Here is a 20,753-nt window from a genome sequence, read left to right on the forward strand (position 1 = left end):
CAAACACAATTTCAGTTATATCAGGAGTTTTATCTTACTTATTCACATAAAATAAGAGAAATTTAGGCTAATAATATTCAGCCTTCACAGTTTGGTCTGTGCGTTGATCACCCACCACTAAAACTTAACTAATTGTTTTTGTTGTCCTACTTTACGTCTGGTTACAGGCTATCTTTTAGTCGATCACTCTCAGCTAGCAAATTCGTGATTGTTACAGTTGTTATAACACATATAACACATATTCCACGCAAAGTTCCTGCATTTGCGGGTTAAATTAGGTTATTAATTGAATTTTTTTTCAGGCTAAAAGCTTCGCGGTTCAAAGCTTTTTTCAGTACGTTAAGTATACGAACTTGTATTTAAAAAGCTTGCAATCCAAAATCGGCAAAAGCATATTGCACAGTTGAGGTTTGTGTTTGCATTTTCTGTTTGCGATCTAGCTTTCGAAGCTTAATTACTTTGAGTAAAAGCTTCTGAGCTTCTGCTGCTCTCTTTATGCTAAACACACTTTCACTCTGGGCATGTATAACGATCTTAAGTATTAAGTTTTGGCTTAAAAAAAAGAATAAATGGTAATTTCGTCTAGTCTGGTTATAATAAGAATTTAAATAACCAGTGTTTGGGCTTTTTTTTTGACAAATTTGGCGATTTTATTCCTCTGGATCGAGGGTACTATAAATTTGTAATAAAATATGTAAGGCATAAAAGGGGACTTGAAGTATACATATTCTTGATCAGCAACAACATCGGTATGATCGGTTAAAAATCAAGTTCTTTTTGGTTTTTAAGATATTCTAACGAAAACTGGGCATCTGCGAGCTACCATTAAATCGTTTCGGTCTATGGAAGGAATCGGTGGAGAAATAATGAGTTTTTGCATGAAAATCTCATTTGTCTTTTAAAAAATATGAAGCTAACTCAACAATTACGAGCTTATATAGTTCCCCTAGGAACAATCAGTTGAAGCTTTGGTAAAAAGGCAGCTGCAAAGCACTTGTCTACAAGGGTATCTAATCTTCGGCGTGCCGTCTGTCTAGTTTCAAGTTGTTTTTTTGAAGTTTATATTTGTTCAACATTGCGATAACATAAAATTCTGTTTGCCAACCTTTTGACATTTTCATTTAATAAATATGTGTACATATATATATATCTTAAGACATAATTGTTGCTGTAAGCTTTGATTCGCACTAAAGCTAGGTTCTTTTCAGAAAAAAGGTTATCAAACTTTTAACAGAGCTTTGCTGCCATGAAAAGTGATCTCAGAAATACACAAGAAAAAAAATAAAACGACAGCCAAGCAAAATACTCTGGGTGTGGAAAACCGACGGCGGTAGCCGACGTCGATGCCGACGTCGAAACTGAAGCCGATGGCGACGTAAATGTTTTTTAAACAACGAATTTCACAAGCAAATATCATTTGGAATTGTGCGTTTCCAGTGTGAAGACCGATTTCTGTTTTCCGTAAAATTCGTGCAAATTTTCAAAAGAATTACATTATTTTTTTTTTGTGGTTTTTCATTCAAGTGTCAGTGAATGAAAAAAAAAAAACGCTGAAAAATCGCAGGGAAAGAACCTTATTCACAGAGCATCATCTTCAACATAGCGAAAGGTTTGTTTGTCCAAAAGCCTAAAGCCAAAAGCCACTTAACATCCGATGCTCGACCGGTGTATTATAATATTTGAATAATAATCGCATTAGCATACCACATACATATGTGGTTCGAATCGCAATGTCGCAATCGAGAACTATTGACAGTTCGACCAACGAAAACGAAACTGGAAATTTGAATAAAGTAGAGCTGATAATGGGAGCGGTCATTAGATTCCGCACAGCGACCTGCGGGGGGCCTGATGATGTTGATAGTCTTAATAATAATAATAATAACAGGTCTTATTGAAGTGCCCATACAGTTAGCTCTCAATGTAACGACCGGAAGAACACTTAAACTCGAGTATATTCAATCAAATGTATGACGTTTGGGTTTGACACAAATTAAAATTGTTGTAAACTTATTTTGTATTTGGCAAGCGTTTATATACTAATTAGGCAACTTGTTGTCTGCGCTCCGGGGTTTCACTGTACATTATCAGTGGCAACGAGCCCGCTGTCATAACTAGTTCAAAACAAGCTGTTTTCTTCGCAGATTAAACTGCTTGAGGCACGTGGAAGATTAAAAATGAAGCATAAAACAAATAACTTAAGCTCTAAGAAATATTGCAGAAGGGCATAAAAACTGAATGGCAAATCATTTATATACATATGTTACATATTGCAACTATTTGTCGGTGCATCGGTCTTGACTTTACAATTTCCAGGAAATCGGCATTACTGATAATAATACAATATTCATGTACAGAGCAGCTTACAGTTTGTGCACTCAACAAAAATTGCGGTTGATTCAAATAAACATTTAGTTAAATAAAAAATCAACTAAAAAATATATAAAAATAAATCAACATCTTATTTAACAGTTCCACACTTTTGAGCAATTTATAGAGAAAGCAATTATGCAAAGTATTTGATTATTGAATCTATTTCATTTATCTATTAATACATGTTTTTATATTCCCCTCGCCCTCTTTTGTAACTAAAAGTATCAATTTATTGTCATTCCCCCCCCCCCCCCCCCCCCCCCCTTTTTTTTGAGTGTATTTTATTAAATTATAGTGGACATTTGTTGTTCGCGCGAAAAAAGACGTGGCACACACGCAGTGTTCTATATACTCATTCCCACTTAACCTTGACTGATAATGTAAAACACACACACACACACGCACACACACACACACACACGCGCACACACATATATACATGTATGCTGTATATACATGCATAGTTCTTAAGTATGACCATCATAGCACGCAGTTAGTGCTATATATACACATAGATACAATTGGTTGGCAAGCGCCCGATTCGGGTATGCAGCTGTTAACATCCTAATCTCTCGAGTGTTCGGCATCGGACCACGCCCGCTTGATAAGAAGGGCCCATCGGCAAGCACTAAACTAAAACTGTAAGACCCCTGCGCCGCGATTAGATCATGTTCAAGCCCAAACACGCACATATACATTAGAACATATACATATACATATATTCATGTGGACTTACCCAGTGGAACACATTGTTTTTGCAGCCATCCAGTAACTAAACCAGGCAATCTTCATCAAGATGAGTCCACCGGCAATGCTGAGCAAAGATACGCCCGATATTGAGGTAGGTCGCATAAATGTGGCATTGATCGACAGTATTTGAATACGGATGATTACTTCCTTGCAGGACCTGTTGGCCTTAAATCCACGCGTTAAGACGCAATGCAGCGTGGTGCCCACGAAGCAGACCAAGGAGAACAAGAAGCATTGGAAACGCAATGCGGATCACACCGCAGTGCCGTGCACAACGCTGGCCAATAACTTTGAGGATATTAAGCACACGACACTGTCGGAGCGTGGGGCTCTTGAGGAGGCCGCACGCTGTCTGAAATGCGCCGATGCGCCCTGCCAAAAATCCTGCCCCACGCAGCTGGACATTAAGAGCTTCATCACGAGCATTGCCAATAAGAATTTCTATGGCGCTGCCAAGGCAATTTTCTCGGATAATCCGCTGGGCCTCACCTGCGGCATGGTCTGCCCCACCAGTGATCTGTGCGTTGGCGGCTGCAACTTGCTGGCCTCCGAAGCTGGCCCCATCAACATTGGTGGTCTCCAGCAGTTTGCCACCGAGGTGTTTAAGAAAATGGGCGTACACCAGCGACGCTCGCGAGATCTCAAGCCGCTGGCGCAGCCGAGCAAGAAGATTGCACTGCTGGGTGGCGGACCTGCCTCACTCTCTTGTGCTACATTCCTTGGCCGTTTGGGCTACACAGATATTACCATCTATGAGCGCCGCAGTTATCTGGGCGGTCTAAGTTCTGCGGAAATACCGCAATATCGACTGCCCATCGATGTGGTCAATTTTGAGATTGATCTGGTGAAGGATCTGGACGTTAAATTCGAATTGCAACGCTCGCTTAGCACCAAGGATTTGACCATTCAAGTAAGTAACCACATATGACAATACCCAGTTACGTTCATTTCGTTCCAAAGTCTACTATTATATACATTTTAAAATTCCTTCCTTATTTTATATGCTAAATGTTACACATTGATCAACACTGAATCCAGTGTGTCCACACATTATAATATGATGGCAACGCTGTTGACAAATAAGCGGGCTTTTTTGTTTATATGTGTGTACATAGTATACATATGTATGTACATATGTCTCTTAAAAATATTTAAAGAAATTTTAAATATTCGTTTAGTTGTGTCCCTCTTAACAGCAGTTTGATTGCATGATTATAGAAAGCTACTATTAAAACTATAGTTTATGAGCTATCAGTTAAACCAATCAGCCATTACTGTTGTTATTCTCGATTAACAAATAATTGAATGCCTAATTTAGTCGTGCTTACTCATGTTTAATTAATTGTCTGTAATCTTCCTTGCTTGTTTTAAGCTTTACTTTTTGCCAAACCCAATGTACTTTCATGATAATGTAACTTAATTTCCTGTGTTGCCACCCTGCGTTGCAGCGTACATATGGCAGCACCAGCAAGGCGTATTTAAACAGGATTCTTCTCAACGTGCGTTTCCAGATTTTGGATTTGGTGCACGAAAAAACTAATCACAATTAAATTTGACATTACAAATTAAACAAATGTTTATTTCTCTGTTTACAGGGCTTGCTGTCCAGCGGACACGACGCAATATTTGTTGGCATCGGCCTGCCCGAACCAAAGATCGATCCTATTTTCAATGGCTTAAGCACTCAGACGGGTTTCTATACGTCCAAAAACTTTTTGCCATTGGTCTCTGACGGCTCTAAGCCAGGTCTATGCGCCTGCAAGTCGGCCCAGTCGCTGCCCAAGCTTTACGGCAATGTTATTGTCCTGGGTGCCGGCGATACAGCCTTTGATTGCGCCACTTCCGCGCTCCGCTGTGGTGCGCGGCGCGTATTCGTCGTCTTTCGCAAGGGCTCGTCTGGCATTCGGGCCGTACCCGAGGAGGTGGAACTGGCGCGTGAGGAGCGTTGTGAGCTGATGCCATATTTGAGTCCGCGCAAGGTCATTGTCAAGGATGGCCAGATCACGGCCATGGAATTCTGTCGCACCGAGCAGAATGATCAAGACGAATGGGTTGAGGATGAGGAGCAGACAGTGCGTCTGAAGGCAAACTTTGTCATCTCCGCTTTTGGCTCCGGACTGCAAGATCCGGATGTAAAAGATGCGCTGTCTCCGCTGTTATTCCGTAGCGGATTGCCTGTCGTGGATCGCCAAACGATGCAGAGCAGCGTGCCACAGGTCTTTCTTGGCGGTGACTTGGCTGGTGTGGCTAACACCACCGTTGAGTCGGTCAACGATGGCAAAGTGGCCGCCTGGAGCATCCACTGCCAGCTGCAGGGCCTGCCACTGGACACACCCGCCGCACTGCCACTCTTCTATACGGATATTGATAACGTTGACATATCCGTGGAGATGTGTGGCCTGAAATTCGAGAATCCCTTTGGGCTGGCCTCCGCACCGCCAACCACCAGTGCGGCGATGATACGCCGCGCCTTTGAGCAGGGCTGGGGATTTGTTGTGACAAAGACATTTGGCCTGGACAAGGATATGGTCACGAATGTTTCGCCGCGCATTGTGCGCGGCACTACCTCCGGCTACAGGTACGGACCGCAACAGGGCTGCTTCCTCAATATTGAGCTCATATCAGAGAAGCGTGCCGAATATTGGCTGCGCTCCATTGGCGAGCTGAAGCGTGACTTTCCCGAGAAGATCATCATTGCGAGCATCATGTGCGGTTACAACGAGGCGGACTGGACGGAACTGGCTATCAAAGCGGAACAGTCTGGCGCCGATGCCCTGGAGCTAAATCTGTCCTGCCCACACGGCATGGGTGAGAGTGGCATGGGCTTGGCTTGCGGTCAGGAGCCCAAGTTAGTCGAGGATATCTCGCGTTGGGTGCGCAAGGCTGTCAAAGTACCCTTCTTTATCAAGCTAACGCCAAATATCACGGACATTGTGTCCATTGCCCAAGCAGCGCAACGTGGTGGCGCCGATGGCGGCTCTGCAATTAATACGGTTCAGGGTTTGATGAGCCTGAAAGCGGATGCCACAGCTTGGCCAGCGGTTGGTAAGGAGCAGCGCACCACATACGGCGGTGTCTCTGGCAATGCCACGCGTCCCATTGCGCTGCGTGCCGTTTCGGAAATAGCCAAAAAGCTGCCAGGATTTGCCATATTGGGCATTGGAGGCATTGATTCCGGTGAGGTGGCGCTTCAGTTCCTTCAGGCTGGCGCCACAGTGCTGCAGATTTGCTCCTCCGTACAGAATCAAGACTTCACGCTCATTGATGACTATTGCACCAGCTTGAAGGCTTTGCTCTACCTGAAGGCGAATCCTCCGCCAGTCAATGGCGCTTTCTGGGATGGCCAATCGCCGCCAACGCCAGTGCACCAGAAGGGCAAGCCTGTCGTCCATTTGACCGGCAGTGGCAACCAAACGCTCGGCTTCTTTGGTCCCTATCAGCAGCAGCGTGACATCAAATTGGCCGACTTGCGCAAGCAGAAGGGTGCCTTTTGGGATGCGCAACAGGCTACCGTAGACGCGACCAGCTCCGCTGATGTTAAGCCCGCACCCAAAATTACAGATGTCATTGGTGCGGCTCTGCCGCGTATCGGTGCCTACAAGAGCCTCGACAACAAGCAACAGAAGGTGGCTCTAATCAATGATGTAGGTTTCCATGGACCTTCAATTGACCTGCACAATTGTACTTATACATTCATATTTATCCCCTACAGGACATGTGCATCAATTGTGGCAAGTGCTACATGACTTGCGCTGACTCCGGCTATCAGGCAATTGAATTTGATAAGGACACGCATTTGCCGCACGTCAACGACGACTGCACCGGCTGCACGCTCTGTGTCTCCGTCTGTCCCATCATCGATTGCATTCGGTAAGTGCCTGTCTATCGAATTCTGATGAGGATACCTGTCTTGCTGGTCGTCTTCCAGTACCCTGTCTCCCTCTCTTTCTTTCTCTCTTTCTCTCTCTTTCTTTCTGCTTTGAGCACTACACGACATGTCTTCGACGTGCTCTTATAGCGAATCTGTAATTCTTATTTTGTATTCTTATCACGCGATGCCTTGATGGTGTCTATAAATAAGAGGAAGGTCTTGAATTATGTGTGTAATAATAAAAACTCTTTTAATTCACAGCATGGAGCCCAAGCAAATACCGCATGTTATTAAGCGCGGTTTGGAAGAAAAGACGTTCTACACGCATGCCCTTAGCCCAAGCCAATAATCAAAATATAATATTCATATATGTATGTATAATAATGTATGTTTGTGTTAAAACAAAATGTTATATCTGGTTCACAATAAACAAATTATCTACAAGAAAAGTATTTTCCCCTACAATTTTTCAAGTTTACGAATAAACTAGCTTAACAGAGATAAAAAATACATATTCAAATTTGAACTATAATTTTACTTCGAGGCAGATTTTGTTCCCGTTAGCTACAGATATCTCGAACAGCTGTTTGGCTGTTTTGAAAATGGCGCATGAAACCGTTATGACGTGTATTCGTGTTACGATTGTTAAACAAAAAACAAATGACCTATGACGAAGTTTAGGATGCATGCACACCTGCCACGTAAGCTGTGTCAGCGCATTCCAACAATCGGCACAACCTTATCACGCCTAATTCGAGCTGCAATGCATGTGACAAGAACTGCGCCAGCAGCAACAGCGATGTTAGCCTCGACTATAACAGCAACAGCAGACGCAGCAGCGACAGCATTAACAGGCTGGAAGACAGTTAATCCCCTTTTAACACAACGTGCATATTCGCACTGTTAACCAAACAGTGATCGCTCGTTGTGAATGGCAAATGCACAGCTGTTTATTATTATTCTTGCTTTATGTGTAGCGTCTGCAAAAATTGTTGTTAATGGCCACCGCAACGCAGTGCCCGAGCACATCCAATGCCACTACCACAGATGCTAGTAATGGATTGCTCTCGGCGACCGTGATAGCTGGCTTAAAGAACTTGGGCACTTCTCTAACAGCGACCATAAGCAAAACGTTAATTGCCAATTCATTAAAATTAACGCTTCATCCAGATGCAAGTATGCAACATTAATATTGCCCTAGTCGAATTAATTACGAATTGTTTGATAACCAGTTATAGCACCAGTGCCCGAAATTTACGCCTCGAACGCAGCCAGCGCCAAACAGAGCGAATATGCTGTGGTCACACTCTACGCCGTGGCCACAAAACATGGTTGGGACAGTGTGACGCTGCGTCAGCAATTGGAAACACTGTCCATAAATGCCATCGCCATTGATGAACTGACACGAGTCTACGAGGACAATCGCAAGGATCTAGTGCTGCGTCAACTGCAGCTGGGCCACAGTTTTCCGCACATCACCGACGTGCAGTGGCGCATTGTCTGCGATGTGAAATCCTCAACATCAGACTCTAGCAGCGGTGCTCCACATTTCCACATCAATTTGGGACAGTATCGCCAGAGCAGCGGGGAACGCGTGTCTATTGTGGAGTTCGTGTGCAATGCCGAGGAGCTGCAATCGCTGATAAATCGTCTAAAGGATATTGAAAGACACTGCAATCAGGTGGCCATTACGTAGAATTAATAAATAAGTGTATGGAAATCAGTTCAATATATATACATATATATATATTACATATACATATACATACATATGCGTGTAATTTAAATATGTGTTTTACAAACTTATAGAGTGTGAAAATAGTTTGTACACAATGTTTATGACAAGTCCGAACAAAAACTTGGCAATTAACACAGTTGTCATCACTAAACGGCTACGTCTTGTCTTTCGTTATCTTCTGCTGACCAGCCAAGGTCGCATGTTGCGCTATTGTTGAGTGTTGGTTACATGGAAATTGTACTACGAAATTGTTGTTGACGGTTATCCACTGTCATTCCGGTACATCCTCAATTCGCATTTTAAACTCTGTAGGTGCGAGCAGCTCTACCAGCAGACTATAGTTATTCGGCGCTGTACAGAAGATGGTGCCTGAGAAGTAAATGCTATCGTTTTCTTCGGCAGCGATAAGCACGCACTCGTTGTGATTGGACAGACGCATATTGAGTCCGCGGAAGCGGCAGTCCTGTTTGTACAATATAGACCCGTCTCTGGGTAAAAAATATGGACGTCCACTAAATGGATTTAAAAAGTCTGCCCAATAGCCCAACGAAAGCAAACGATCGCTTATTTCTCTGGCAGCGAGCACAAACTGTAATAAATTAGAAAAGCGATATTTGCAGTGATTGCTGCCGTGTGTATATGTGTGTGGGGGCATGCGCTTACCTTGGCTGCACCCTTCTCTATGTCGCCCTCGTAGCTGAGTGTGAGAAGTGTTATGGCATAGTCCCTTTGTCCAATCGCGCGAACTGGGAATTGTTCAAATATTGAATCGCGTATCAACACTGGGCACTGACAGCATGCAAACTCTAAACGTGATTTGTCCACGTTATCGTCCTTAAAGAAATTGACTAGATGAGCTAGTGGTTCCATTAGACCCACTGTGGATGTATCGCCCTGCCATGCAGGTCCGGTGGCATTTGGCAAATAGAAGCGATTGCTACGTTGCGAAGTAAGCTCCCAGTTGGGCTCTCCCTCGAGGCTGTTAAGATCGTCTGCCGAACATTTACGCACAATTATTGTGTGGACTTGACTTTGTGGACAATTGTGAGTCTGTCCACAACTTACCATCATCAACATTTCGTGTCTTGGACACGGTTTTAAAAGGCTCGCCCGCATCGTGAGGTGGACCATTTCGCTTCGAATATGGTGCAATGCAGCCACCGCACATAGCTTGCATCGGCTGTGCTTCAAGAAAATTTCTCATCACACCATTTGCCTGCAAGGGTCTCACATAGGCATGGCTAATCAGGCAGCGTCCAAATAAACGACTCAACGTACGCGACATTATATCATAAGCCCTGCAAGCAAACGCGCAATTATTCGCATTATCACTCGTCGGTCACACTGTTTTTACTCACTGGCAGCAGTCGAATGGCGAACAAAATTAGCGAAAAATCTGTATATTATAATAATTTCACGTCGAATTTTGTATTTTGTTTGAAACTCCTCAATAGAATGTCGAAAGTTGAATTATCGTCTTACTTTTTTGTATTTTTCTCTGTGTTTTTGTTAGGTGTTCTCTTGATTGACGATTGTTTAATCGAAACAAGAATTTCACATCAAAGTTGCCATATGTTGAAAAAAACAAAAAAAAACAAAAACCAAAAGTATTTTTTTTTTTTTTGTAAAACTAAAGTTTGAAAATAATATAATTATTTTTGCAATTGGATAACACATTTTTATATAATGCCTTTAGCAAAATTATAAAATAAAATATGTAATAGATCTTAAATAAATTTCTAAGATTTAGCTCTAAAAGTTCTGCGAAAAAATGTCACTAAATTCATAGCAAAAAATAATGCATTTTCATTTTAATTAAAACTCGAGTACATTTTATATACATACATATTTCTAAATATTGAAAATTGAGTTCAAGGCAAAGTTGTAGATATTGGAACACCGCACACTAGCACGTACATACATACATATAAACTGAGGCTCGCAATTATAATTTAAGACAATGATTTAAATAAATTAATTAATTAAATAAAAGTTTTAGATGTAGTGTATATTAGTATTGTATTTTGTTCACAACTTGAAGCCATAAGCTATAATAACATTGATATATGTACAATATTCAGACACGATAAAAACATTCCTCCGAGCGAAACGCACAGTTCTCATATGATTTGAACATTGGATCATTTAACTCCGCTTCGGGCACGCAGGCGCAATGAAAATTCTTATTGTCACGATCATATAGCTTGCGTGGATAGCCGGGCCAATCGCGCTTCTTGCCATCGCCGCTTGTTGTGGTACACCAGACGCGTGTGCCTTTCGCCTCGGACCACTCGATATTACAGCCAGGATATCTGTTGCGCAGCTCATCTACTTGCGACTTGGCTATCTGTGCCTGGTCCAGCAGTGCAAGGTATTTCTGATGGTAGACGGTCGACTTGCCTTCTTCGTCATAGAAGCGTCCAATAAGTTTGCCTTTATATGTGTATTCCTTCTCGTAAAACTGTTGCCACTTGGCCAGCTCGATCAGGTCGCTGGGCTTCAGGCTGAGCACGTCATCAGCCGTCTTCGGATCGTAGTGCTCGAACTCTCCACTCACAAACGAAACGGAAGCATCGCGACCAACAAAGTAATTATAACTGCAGCCGGGTCCGTAGTGCTTTAGGCCACGTGAAACGTCAAAGACGGCGCCAAGCAGCGACAAATAGATGGCTGCTCCATTCTCGCCATTGTACGTGGCCAGCTGCTCCGGTGTGTAGAGGTTGCCGCGTGTATCTGTGAACTGCACGGAGACGCTGTCCGTCTGCTTATTGGCGGCGATATTCAAATAGCGCTCAGCTGCGATTTGTAAGAGCTGCACAACATCTTTCTGATAGAGTTTAACCAACACGGCTATAATGATTAATATGAATGCAAGTCGATATTTGAAAAGTAGTTTCATAAAACCAAACATTCTGCTGCAAAATGTTAACTTACGTATGTGCACTTATGTATGTGTATGTATGCGTATACAAAGATTTAACACACTAGTGCCTAGTATGCTGATCACAGGTTATTGGGCGCGTAAGGCCATAGATTTCTACAAAATACAAGCAAATCAAATGCGCAGATAAGTTTTAAGCCTTATTTTTTGTGTTTCTATTTTTTTAATAATTGTATTAAACACATAATTAACAGCGAGCTGCATACCTAGCATGAACGAAGTTACAACCCAGCTGATTTTCAGTAATCACAGTTAATACGTAAATTGTGAATGGCAAAGGCCGAAACCCGTTACGATTACAGAACAGATATTTTTTCAATGCGTTGATGAAAAGTGAATCATGGACAACGAGGACCTTGATGAATCGGAGATTATAATTGATGAAGCCAAGGCAAGCAAATTGTGGATTCACTGCAATTGCTGCTTTGCGCATTATGTCGATGAGCAGACCATGTTATTTTTGCTGGCCTGTCAGCATGTTATATGCGAAAAATGCGTTACTGCCAGTTTGGGTCGCATTCCCGGCGACGCACCCACGTATACGTGCCCGATTTGCCGTAAAAATGTGCGCGGTCGGCAGGTGAACAATGCGCTGCCCACAAATCTCAAGGATATGTTTCATCCAGAGCCATGGCGCGACGGCCTGCCTCACGATCTAATCGACGCCTTTCAGAAAACACATATCAACAGTTTGGATACGCATATATCCAAAAAGGTAAAATTCTTTAAATTTGAATGATTTTACACCACAATTCGTAATTTTTCTGCTTGCACAGGAAAAAGAAGAACTTAAGTTAGATAAGGACATACAGTTGGCACGCACACTCTGTCGAAAACATTACTTGGAAGGGCATCGACTTCGTGCGACGCGAAAGCAGCTCGAATTTCGTGCGCGGAGAATAAGTCACATTGTTAAAATTCGAAGAGAGGAGGCTCAACGCCGGTAAGTTTAACATTGAGTTAAACGAAATGAAAATTCTAGAATTCTTGCATTTTTAGATTGGCCCGACGTAGAGCCGAGTCCCCAAAACAGACCGATTGCATTATGCAAGGCACTAAAAATTCTCATTCCCGTCCAGGGTCAGCAGTAGCATATTTACCAGCAGAAACTAAGGCTACGCTGCAGTATCCAGCCATAAACAGCTTTGTACACCATCGTAATAATTCATTTGTATTATAAATAAATATTTAAAAAATCTATTTCTATGTGCATACGCTAAATACAAGTGTGGGCATTTGAAAAAAGTGCTAAAACATTTTAGGCGCCGTTTCCCAGCACTGTTTGTCAAGTGCTTCTTCTTGTTTCGCCCGCTTGCGACACAGCTACTGTCGACGCCATTTTGAAGCGAACGAGACTGTGTGACTGTGCATATGCCAATACAACTTGTGTGTGTTTTTTTTTTAACTCGAGCCAACAGTACACGCGAATGGCAAATAGAAAAGAAGTTGCGCATTAAAATCGGCGCTATACATTTGCAGTTGTAAACAGTGGCAACTGCAACTGCGGGCAAAAAACGCAAACGAACGATATATTTACACAGCCAAGCAAAAATGATGAGCGGCAGCAAATCAGGCGTGGTGCTTAACTGCCGCACATGCACCCGTGCATGTAAACAATATAAATCGCTGCAAGACGAAATTGAGATCGGCCCTGAGGGCAGCACCACGCTCGCCAACATGCTGCACTATTGCTCCAGTCTTTCGTTCGAGCCGCAGGATGGCGCTGCAATGCCGCAACACATATGCATGCATTGCCTGCAGTTGCTGGAGCAGGCATTCAATTTCAAGCGCATGGTCATCGATTCCGATGAGCTGCTACGCCTGGGCCTCGAGGAAGTTGATAACAATAACGCCAATCTGAACGCCAATAACCAGGAGTATGTAATGATCGAGCTGCTTAGCGACGAGGCCGAGGCCCAACAGTCTGCGGATAAAACGGGCTCCAGTTCGCAAGATGTTTCCGCACTCGTTGAGGCCTACAATGATCAAGAACAAGAGCAAGATGAGTTTGTCGTCGAAGATGTGAGCGCGGATACTGAGGCAGAGATTGGTGCGGAGTTAGAAGCGGAGGATGCACTCGAACCGCTTAACGACTTCCAAACGACTGACATTGAGTATGTGACGATCAAAAGTGAATATGACTCGCAGGTGGAAGACGACGATGATATCGAGGTTATGGACTCGCCGCGTCTCGAAACGGTCAGTGAACAAATGCAAATCCAAATGCTCGATGACCAAATGGTCATCATGTCTGGTGAGGAGCCCATCGATGAGGTAATTGGCGAAGTCGAGGGCGACGATATACTGGACATGGAGCGCGAGGAGCATTTGGTAAGCAACATATAAAATTATTGTTTAAAGTGACCGGTGAAATTGTAACTAACAAACGGATATCAATTTTGTTAACTCATAGCTGACTGGCGATAGCGAGGGTGAGGATTTTCTGGACGACTCAATGGACGGCTCTGCCTCGAATCAGGTAGCCGCCGGACCTGGCGGCGAAGTGCTACCACATGTTTGTCATGTCTGCAACAAGGCATTCCGTCAACAGTGCCGTCTCAATCAACATATGCGCTCCCATGTGGACGAGAAGCTGTACACTTGCGAGATGTGCGGTAAGAAGCTGAAGCACTTGCGCAACTACAAAGAGCACATGCTGACCCACACAAATGCTAAGCCACATCAGTGCTTGGTCTGTGCACGCTTTTATCGCACCACATCCAGTCTGGCTGCCCACATGCGCACCCACGCCGAGGACAAGCCATTCAAGTGCGATCAGTGCGGGCGCAGCTATGCGGCCTTTGATCATCTGCGTCGTCACAAGCTGACACACACCGGCGAGCGTCCCTATGCGTGTGATTTGTGTGATAAGGCCTACTACGATTCGTCGTCGCTGCGCCAGCACAAGATCAGCCATACGGGCGAGAAGGCGTTCACCTGCGAAATCTGCGGCGTTGGCCTCTCACAAAAATCCGGCTATAAGAAGCACATGCTTGTGCATTCCGGGGAAAAGCCGCACAAATGTCACATCTGCGGACGTGCCTTTACCTTCACCAGCAACCTGAATGCCCATGTGCGCCTGCACTCCGGTGAGAAGCCATTCAAGTGCGACAAATGCATGAAGGCATTCCCCACCAAAAAGCGCCTAAACAGCCATATGCGTGTCCACAACAAGGAAGCACCAGTTACTGCAACCAGCAATCCCATCGCCACCAATACTGGCACCATCGGCTCTATGCATGGCCAGCGCGTAGCGGTGGTGGCGGCCGGCCGTCGCACAGCCATGAACATGCCCGACGTAATGGATCAGCAGGTTTCCACCTCCAAAGTAGTTGTGGTGCTCTAAATATCGTACTGACTAAGCTTAGTTTTAACTTGTATCACATCAAAATCTACACCTACCTATGTATATAGTTATAGATATACATACGTACATACACAGGCATGTCCATCTATCGCTATTTCATCACAAAGCTTGCGATTCCCTGGTCCAGTAAATGAGCTTTACTGATCCTGCAAAGAATCGCAGACTCAAAAGAAATAACCTGACACACGCATACAGATGTTCATAAATTTCAAGTAATCAGGTTTCAATAGTTTTATCGTAATGATATATTTAAATATGCCCGTTTTGGGGTGTTTTTTTTTTTATTTTTTGTTTTTGAAAATTTGTAATGTAGTTTTTGGATTGTTAAAAGGAAGATATATGTGATTTGTTAGCCATTCCTCAGCTAAAAAAATGTTAATTTGGTAAAAGTCACAGCTTTAATCCGGGTTGATACTTCACATATATTAAAAAGGCTGTAATTAGTTGTACTTTGACAGGATGTGTATGTATAAAAACTGAAAACCTTAAAAAACCAATAAAAAAAATTTTAAAAATTCACATTTGCGCCGCAATAAAATCCGATCAGTCTATCAACTTTTGCATTATAAGAAAGTATCTACAACTGGCATGCAGCTAAGATACGTTCCCTAATCCTGGTCATAAACAGAAGAAGCTTTAAAAACAACAAATATATGCTAAGTACAAAATGTAGCCTGTGCTGCTCTAGAAACTGCTGAAAATGATCTTATACACTGTTCATCGGACATCTCGGAGTTTGTCAGTGATCTAATCTAATTCGTAAAATAGAAATAGAATAGCATAGAAGTTAAATAATAAACATAAAATTTAAGATGAAAATGCGCAAATTGCCAAATATAACTTTTAAAATCCAAAATTCTTAAAATAAAAAGCTACTCATCCTAATACTGGTCCTTTTTTTCTAAAAAAAAAATCTGTTTAAAAAAAAACTCTTATACACGGTCTGTATAAATATTTAACTTACAAACCAAGACAGGAGGGATATGCTGGAGCTGGTATTTATACAGTTGGAAAACTTGAACTCCAATTATTATTTAAATTAAAATCACACTATAAACTTGTCTTAAAAGCAACCGAACACGAAGCATGCATAACTTGGGCCCCAATCCAATTGGATTTATCTAACCATATTTGGTAGATGCCAATTTCGGGTACAAATCAAATTTAGCCCGCACGAACTATATGAAAATATTATATTGCAATATTTTCAGTAGAACGGGCAATCAAATTAAAAATTAAATTGTTTCATTAACATTTGTTATACATCGACCAAACTAAGCTTTATGGCAAAAACAAACCTCAAGCCAGAAAGTCATCATTTTTAATGGGACTCGCAACCTTGTTATAAACTATGCAAAATGTGATTCCTGTTATCCTTTTTGGCAAGATAAGAGAGAGAGGTAATAGCATTAATTGTCTCCATAAGCAATGCCGAACAGATTTTCTATTCAAAATGCCCAATGGCCGTTTTATTTGCCGCGCTCTGATCAGTTCTCTCAAAGATAAGACGGCTGATATTGGGCATGACCTTTGGTTGTATATTTGTGGATTCACGTATGGGCTGCCTTTGAAGAGCCTTTGCTGGTAGCTGTCTTCAGGTTGGTGGGAGTTTTGCGTGTATGGGAGCGCTTGTGCGCGATCAGGTTGCTGGAGTAGCGGAAGTGGCGGCCGCAGGTGTCGCAATTATGCGGCTTCTCGCCCGTATGGGTGAGCATGTGTTTTTTATAGCCAGACTTTTGGGTCAATCCCTTGCCGCAGACATCGCAGGTGAATGGCTTGACGCCGCTATGGCTATACAGGTGGGAGCGCAGCGATGATGCCTGCCGGTAGATTTTACCGCAAATTGTACACTTGTTGGGATTGTTGGGATTATGCAGCGTTATATGACCATCATAGGCATTGCGCGTCTTGAACGAATCCCCGCAAATGCTGCACACAAATGGCCTATTATCGCCATGCAGTTGCATGTGATACTTAAATGAATTGCTGGTGCTGAGCTGCTTGCCGCAAATCTACAAAAAAATATGAATGGGATTAATATGATATATTGGATAAATGCAGTTACTCACCAGGCATTGCAGGGCGGGATTCAGAGATTTACGACGCTGCGTCGCACGCGGCTTGACGCTGTGGTCAGCTTCTATATTGCTCTGTGCCTGCTCGTTTTCAGAATCCTCTGGTAAGTCATAGTCCACCTCAAAGACCTCAACATTGGGCTCAACGCTTTCAAAATGCACTTCATTTTCGGGTATTTCGTCAGCCACAGGGTACACCTGATCCTGCTGATTGGACACAACGCTGTCCGCATTTGACGCCAGCGATTCCGTTTCCGCCAGCACATAAACATACTCATCAGAGCCAGCTGATTCGATGATAGCATCTGTTTCGGTATCGTCGTCGGCATCAGCCTGTTCAAGTTGTCCTCGCAGATCGGCTAGTGATGGGGAGCGGGAAATGGCGGCTCTTGAAGATATCGCATTGCGCTTTCTAAGCAGATGGTCAGTGCGCAGAGCTGTGCGCTTGAATTTATATACTTGCGTTAGCAAGTCCCCACAGCGCTTGCACATGTGTGTGGGCAGGAACCGCTCCTCCTCGAGCACCTGCAAATTGGCGCAATAGCTGAGCAGCGCTGCTAGCGTCGTCAGCTCGCCGGCGATGATATGTGGCTTATAGAGCGGCAGCGATTGCATCGACGGAACATTGCAAACGCGACACAAGCGCAGCTCGGCTTCCTCAACCGTTGCTGTGTCCTCGCAAATGGACATGTTTCGGTTGTTATTGTTATTGTTTGGCTTTGGTTAGCTTGTTTACACACAATTTTTGTCAGCTCTAGTTGACAGTGCTGCCAGACTGCTTCGATCAAAAGTCAGCTGATGGTGCCAGTGTGACCGTATGACAGAAGCATATGCAAGAATTTTCGCTGCCATGCCGGTTAAGTCCTAAGGGGGTTTGGCCAGGTCAAAAAAGCAATAAAAAAAACAACTGCATTTGAAAGTGTCAGAGCATAGGAATTTGTGCACAGCACTTAAGCAACAGAATCATGAGCATGGCGCCAGTTCCAGTCATACAATTAATACGATTAAACGCACCACGTGCTTCCTTTCACACATTTGCAAACCGATTGCGGCGCACATTTGCATTGGGTAATCAGTCGTTGCCATTGTCGCCGGCGCCTCTGCACTGCCGTCCGCTGTCAACGGGCGCTGCGATTCACACAAACAAAGCACAGGTGGAGTGTGCAGCCTTGTCGAGCGGCAGAAGATGCTACAGCAATGCTAGTAAGTAGTTCCTGCTTTGACCCAGTTGATTACTCAACACTCAAAACACACACACACATGCACAATTTCCACAGAGGGACCACCGGCTGGCACAGAGACTGCGTCGCCATTGCTCTCAAAACTTTTTCCACAAACTTCGCCCGATGCGGACAGCAATGCCGAGCAAGAACGCAAGAAGCGCGAAGAGGACGAGGCCAAGGAGAACGAGCGCGCCTGGAAGCGCATGAAACTGGGGTTAGCCGCACAACCATTAGACCTGGTCAAATTGTTTTTTGATATTTATTACTTTTATGTTCATTTAGCTTTGCCATTTTTGGTGGCGGCGGCATCGCCACTGTGCTTTGGGGCATCTATAAGTTTGGGCAACCCGAAAGGGACGCCGAGGGTCAGACCATAGAAGATGAGTTTACACACAAGCCGCTAGTACAACAATATTTGCAGCGCATGTGGAAATCGCTGCACTATTATCAAAAAATGATCCAGGAACCATCACGTGCGAAACTATTGCCTGATCCGCTCAAGCATCCATATGTGCAGCCGCGTTACACGCTTGTCCTAGAAATGAAGGATGTGCTGGTTCATCCGGATTGGACATATCAGACTGGGTGGCGCTTTAAGAAGCGCCCCGGCGTCGATCACTTTTTGCAGGAATGCGCCAAAGACTTTGAAATTGTTGTCTTTACTGCCGAACAGGGCATGACAGTATTTCCCATATTGGATGCCCTGGATCCCAATGGCTACATTATGTACCGCTTGGTCCGCGATGCCACCCATTTCGTTGATGGTCACCACGTCAAAAATCTGGACAATTTAAATCGCGACCTCAGACGTGTAAGTTTTCGCCCCAACCTTAAGCTGCATTACGTATGTTTTAAGAAACTCATTATCCGAAAAAAAAAAAACAAGAAATGAAAAACAATCTCAAGTTCAAGATGAAATACCCTAACTCTCTATCAGAGAATAATTGTCAATGGATTAGAAGATCCTTACTTTAGTCAGCTGTACACATGGCCAACAAATGTTGATACACTTTTGCAGATTTGTTGAGTATTTAATTGCATTCCCATTCGATTATATTTGCAGGTAATTGTCATTGACTGGGATAGCAATGCCACCAAAATGCATCCGGACAACACATTTGGCATTGCGCGCTGGCATGGCAACGACGATGATGCACAGCTCCTTGATTTGATTGCCTTTTTGAAGAGTAAGCTGAGAACATGAAATTTAATCTGATTGATACTCAAAATTGTATGTTTGCATTGCAGTTATTGCGCAAAATGATGTGGATGATGTGCGTGAAGTGTTGCATTATTATCGTCAATTTGAGGATCCCATTAACCAGTTTAGGGATAATCAGCGCAAGCTTGCCGAGCAAATGCAGGAAGCCGAACGCATCGAACAGTCGAAAACCAAGCCGATGGTAAAGCAATGGTCTCGCAACATTCTGGGCCGCTAACTGCTGTACAACCGACGCTGCTGTTGTTGCCGTCGCTCGTCGCACCATGCTAACCCACACAAAAGCCATAGTCGTTATATACACAGTAGTTGTATCCAGTTATAAACTACTTCTACATACACCCATCCCCATTCCCATCCCAATCCCAATCCCCGATCCCTATGTTTTTAGTAAAAGGCATGGCCAAAGTAAGAGAGGCATCTTCAAAAATCCCACACAGAGTGCTCCCCATACAAAGAAAAATGTGAAAGTTCTTGCGAGTAAGCAAAATGCACGATTTTCTTTTGATACAAAAAAAAAATTATGCTGTTTCATTCATTTTTTTTTTTTAAATCTTAATTCGCTAGTTCATTTTTCTTGGCAATGTAATTATCTTAAATTGCTAATATTAATAAAAGAATATATATACATATAATTCAAACTTATCATTGCATTTAGTCAAGCGTATACGAAATGTCGGTGACATAGAGTTGTAGAGTCAGAAGCTTATAAATTATAATTACTTTAGTCTAATTACTATGCGTATGATACATATAGTAAGTATTATTACCATATTAAACTAATTGGATATCCCTTGGCATTGCGTTCATTTTCATTATTCAAACTTTGCGCGCAATTCAATACATCTATGTTAATATGTTGCGGGACATTAATGTTAGTTAAGTTGAGATGCATTTCCTGGTATCGATAAATTTGTTCAACCGAATAAAAGCGTTTAAATTTTTGCGCTTCCTTTGATTGGCGTTGTTAGAGTCTGTTGTGAGAGTATGCATATATGTGTGTATGTATATGCATGTGCGGGCTAACATTTAAATGTGTGTGTGTGGTCGCACTCCTGGAGTTGAGGAGCATGCGCTATGTGTGTTTTACTTTGTAAATGTCAAAGTTGAACTCTATATCGGAGGCTACAATAGATTACAGGCCACAGTGACAAGAGCAAACATCAGTATGCGTGTTTGTTTGTTTGTTTGTTGAT

General features: G+C 43.2%; 8 protein-coding genes across 8 annotated transcripts; 5 read left to right on the plus strand and 3 right to left on the minus strand.

Annotated features, from left to right (window-relative positions):
- Positions 1-1,440: 1,440 nt before the first annotated feature.
- On the plus strand, positions 1,441-7,400 carry LOC115764378 (dihydropyrimidine dehydrogenase [NADP(+)]). The gene is made up of 6 exons (XM_030707340.1): positions 1,441-1,609; positions 3,135-3,214; positions 3,278-4,033; positions 4,719-6,767; positions 6,836-6,993; positions 7,256-7,400. Exons 2-6 carry the CDS (start codon positions 3,170-3,172, stop codon positions 7,341-7,343), a joined length of 3,096 nt encoding a protein of 1,031 aa, XP_030563200.1. The 5' UTR covers positions 1,441-1,609; positions 3,135-3,169; the 3' UTR covers positions 7,344-7,400.
- A 532-nt stretch (positions 7,401-7,932) lies between these two features.
- Positions 7,933-8,722, plus strand: LOC115764385 (COMM domain-containing protein 3). Its single transcript, XM_030707351.1, has 2 exons — positions 7,933-8,170; positions 8,227-8,722. The coding sequence occupies exons 1-2, from the start codon at positions 7,993-7,995 to the stop codon at positions 8,688-8,690; spliced, it is 642 nt and encodes a 213-aa protein (XP_030563211.1). The 5' UTR covers positions 7,933-7,992; the 3' UTR covers positions 8,691-8,722.
- Positions 8,723-8,765: 43 nt separating this feature from the next.
- LOC115764384 (methylmalonic aciduria and homocystinuria type D homolog, mitochondrial) lies at positions 8,766-10,245 on the minus strand. Its single transcript, XM_030707350.1, has 4 exons — positions 10,091-10,245; positions 9,798-10,030; positions 9,396-9,724; positions 8,766-9,321 (listed from the first exon to the last, which is right to left on the minus strand). Exons 2-4 carry the CDS (start codon positions 10,015-10,017, stop codon positions 9,004-9,006), a joined length of 867 nt encoding a protein of 288 aa, XP_030563210.1. The 5' UTR covers positions 10,018-10,030; positions 10,091-10,245; the 3' UTR covers positions 8,766-9,003.
- Positions 10,246-10,425: 180 nt separating this feature from the next.
- Positions 10,426-11,660, minus strand: LOC115764330 (neuferricin homolog). The gene has a single exon (XM_030707280.1). It carries the CDS (start codon positions 11,641-11,643, stop codon positions 10,810-10,812), a length of 834 nt encoding a protein of 277 aa, XP_030563140.1. The 5' UTR covers positions 11,644-11,660; the 3' UTR covers positions 10,426-10,809.
- Positions 11,661-11,884: 224 nt separating this feature from the next.
- Positions 11,885-12,853, plus strand: LOC115764243 (RING finger protein vilya). Its single transcript, XM_030707160.1, has 3 exons — positions 11,885-12,388; positions 12,450-12,616; positions 12,673-12,853. The coding sequence occupies exons 1-3, from the start codon at positions 12,014-12,016 to the stop codon at positions 12,851-12,853; spliced, it is 723 nt and encodes a 240-aa protein (XP_030563020.1). The 5' UTR covers positions 11,885-12,013.
- Positions 12,854-13,019: 166 nt separating this feature from the next.
- On the plus strand, positions 13,020-15,878 carry LOC115764329 (zinc finger protein 436). The gene is made up of 2 exons (XM_030707279.1): positions 13,020-14,004; positions 14,087-15,878. Exons 1-2 carry the CDS (start codon positions 13,225-13,227, stop codon positions 15,017-15,019), a joined length of 1,713 nt encoding a protein of 570 aa, XP_030563139.1. The 5' UTR covers positions 13,020-13,224; the 3' UTR covers positions 15,020-15,878.
- A 418-nt stretch (positions 15,879-16,296) lies between these two features.
- Positions 16,297-17,857, minus strand: LOC115764307 (zinc finger protein). Its single transcript, XM_030707245.1, has 2 exons — positions 17,110-17,857; positions 16,297-17,052 (listed from the first exon to the last, which is right to left on the minus strand). Exons 1-2 carry the CDS (start codon positions 17,803-17,805, stop codon positions 16,591-16,593), a joined length of 1,158 nt encoding a protein of 385 aa, XP_030563105.1. The 5' UTR covers positions 17,806-17,857; the 3' UTR covers positions 16,297-16,590.
- Positions 17,858-17,961: 104 nt separating this feature from the next.
- LOC115764439 (mitochondrial import inner membrane translocase subunit TIM50-C) lies at positions 17,962-20,192 on the plus strand. The gene is made up of 5 exons (XM_030707447.1): positions 17,962-18,318; positions 18,393-18,552; positions 18,621-19,149; positions 19,402-19,525; positions 19,587-20,192. The coding sequence occupies exons 1-5, from the start codon at positions 18,081-18,083 to the stop codon at positions 19,775-19,777; spliced, it is 1,242 nt and encodes a 413-aa protein (XP_030563307.1). The 5' UTR covers positions 17,962-18,080; the 3' UTR covers positions 19,778-20,192.
- The last annotated feature ends 561 nt before the right edge of the window (positions 20,193-20,753 follow it).

Source organism: Drosophila novamexicana, unplaced genomic scaffold (genome assembly GCF_003285875.2).
Source record: "Drosophila novamexicana strain 15010-1031.04,08,12 unplaced genomic scaffold, DnovRS2.1 tig00000820-arrow-pilon, whole genome shotgun sequence".
Lineage (NCBI taxonomy): Eukaryota > Metazoa > Arthropoda > Insecta > Diptera > Drosophilidae > Drosophila > Drosophila novamexicana.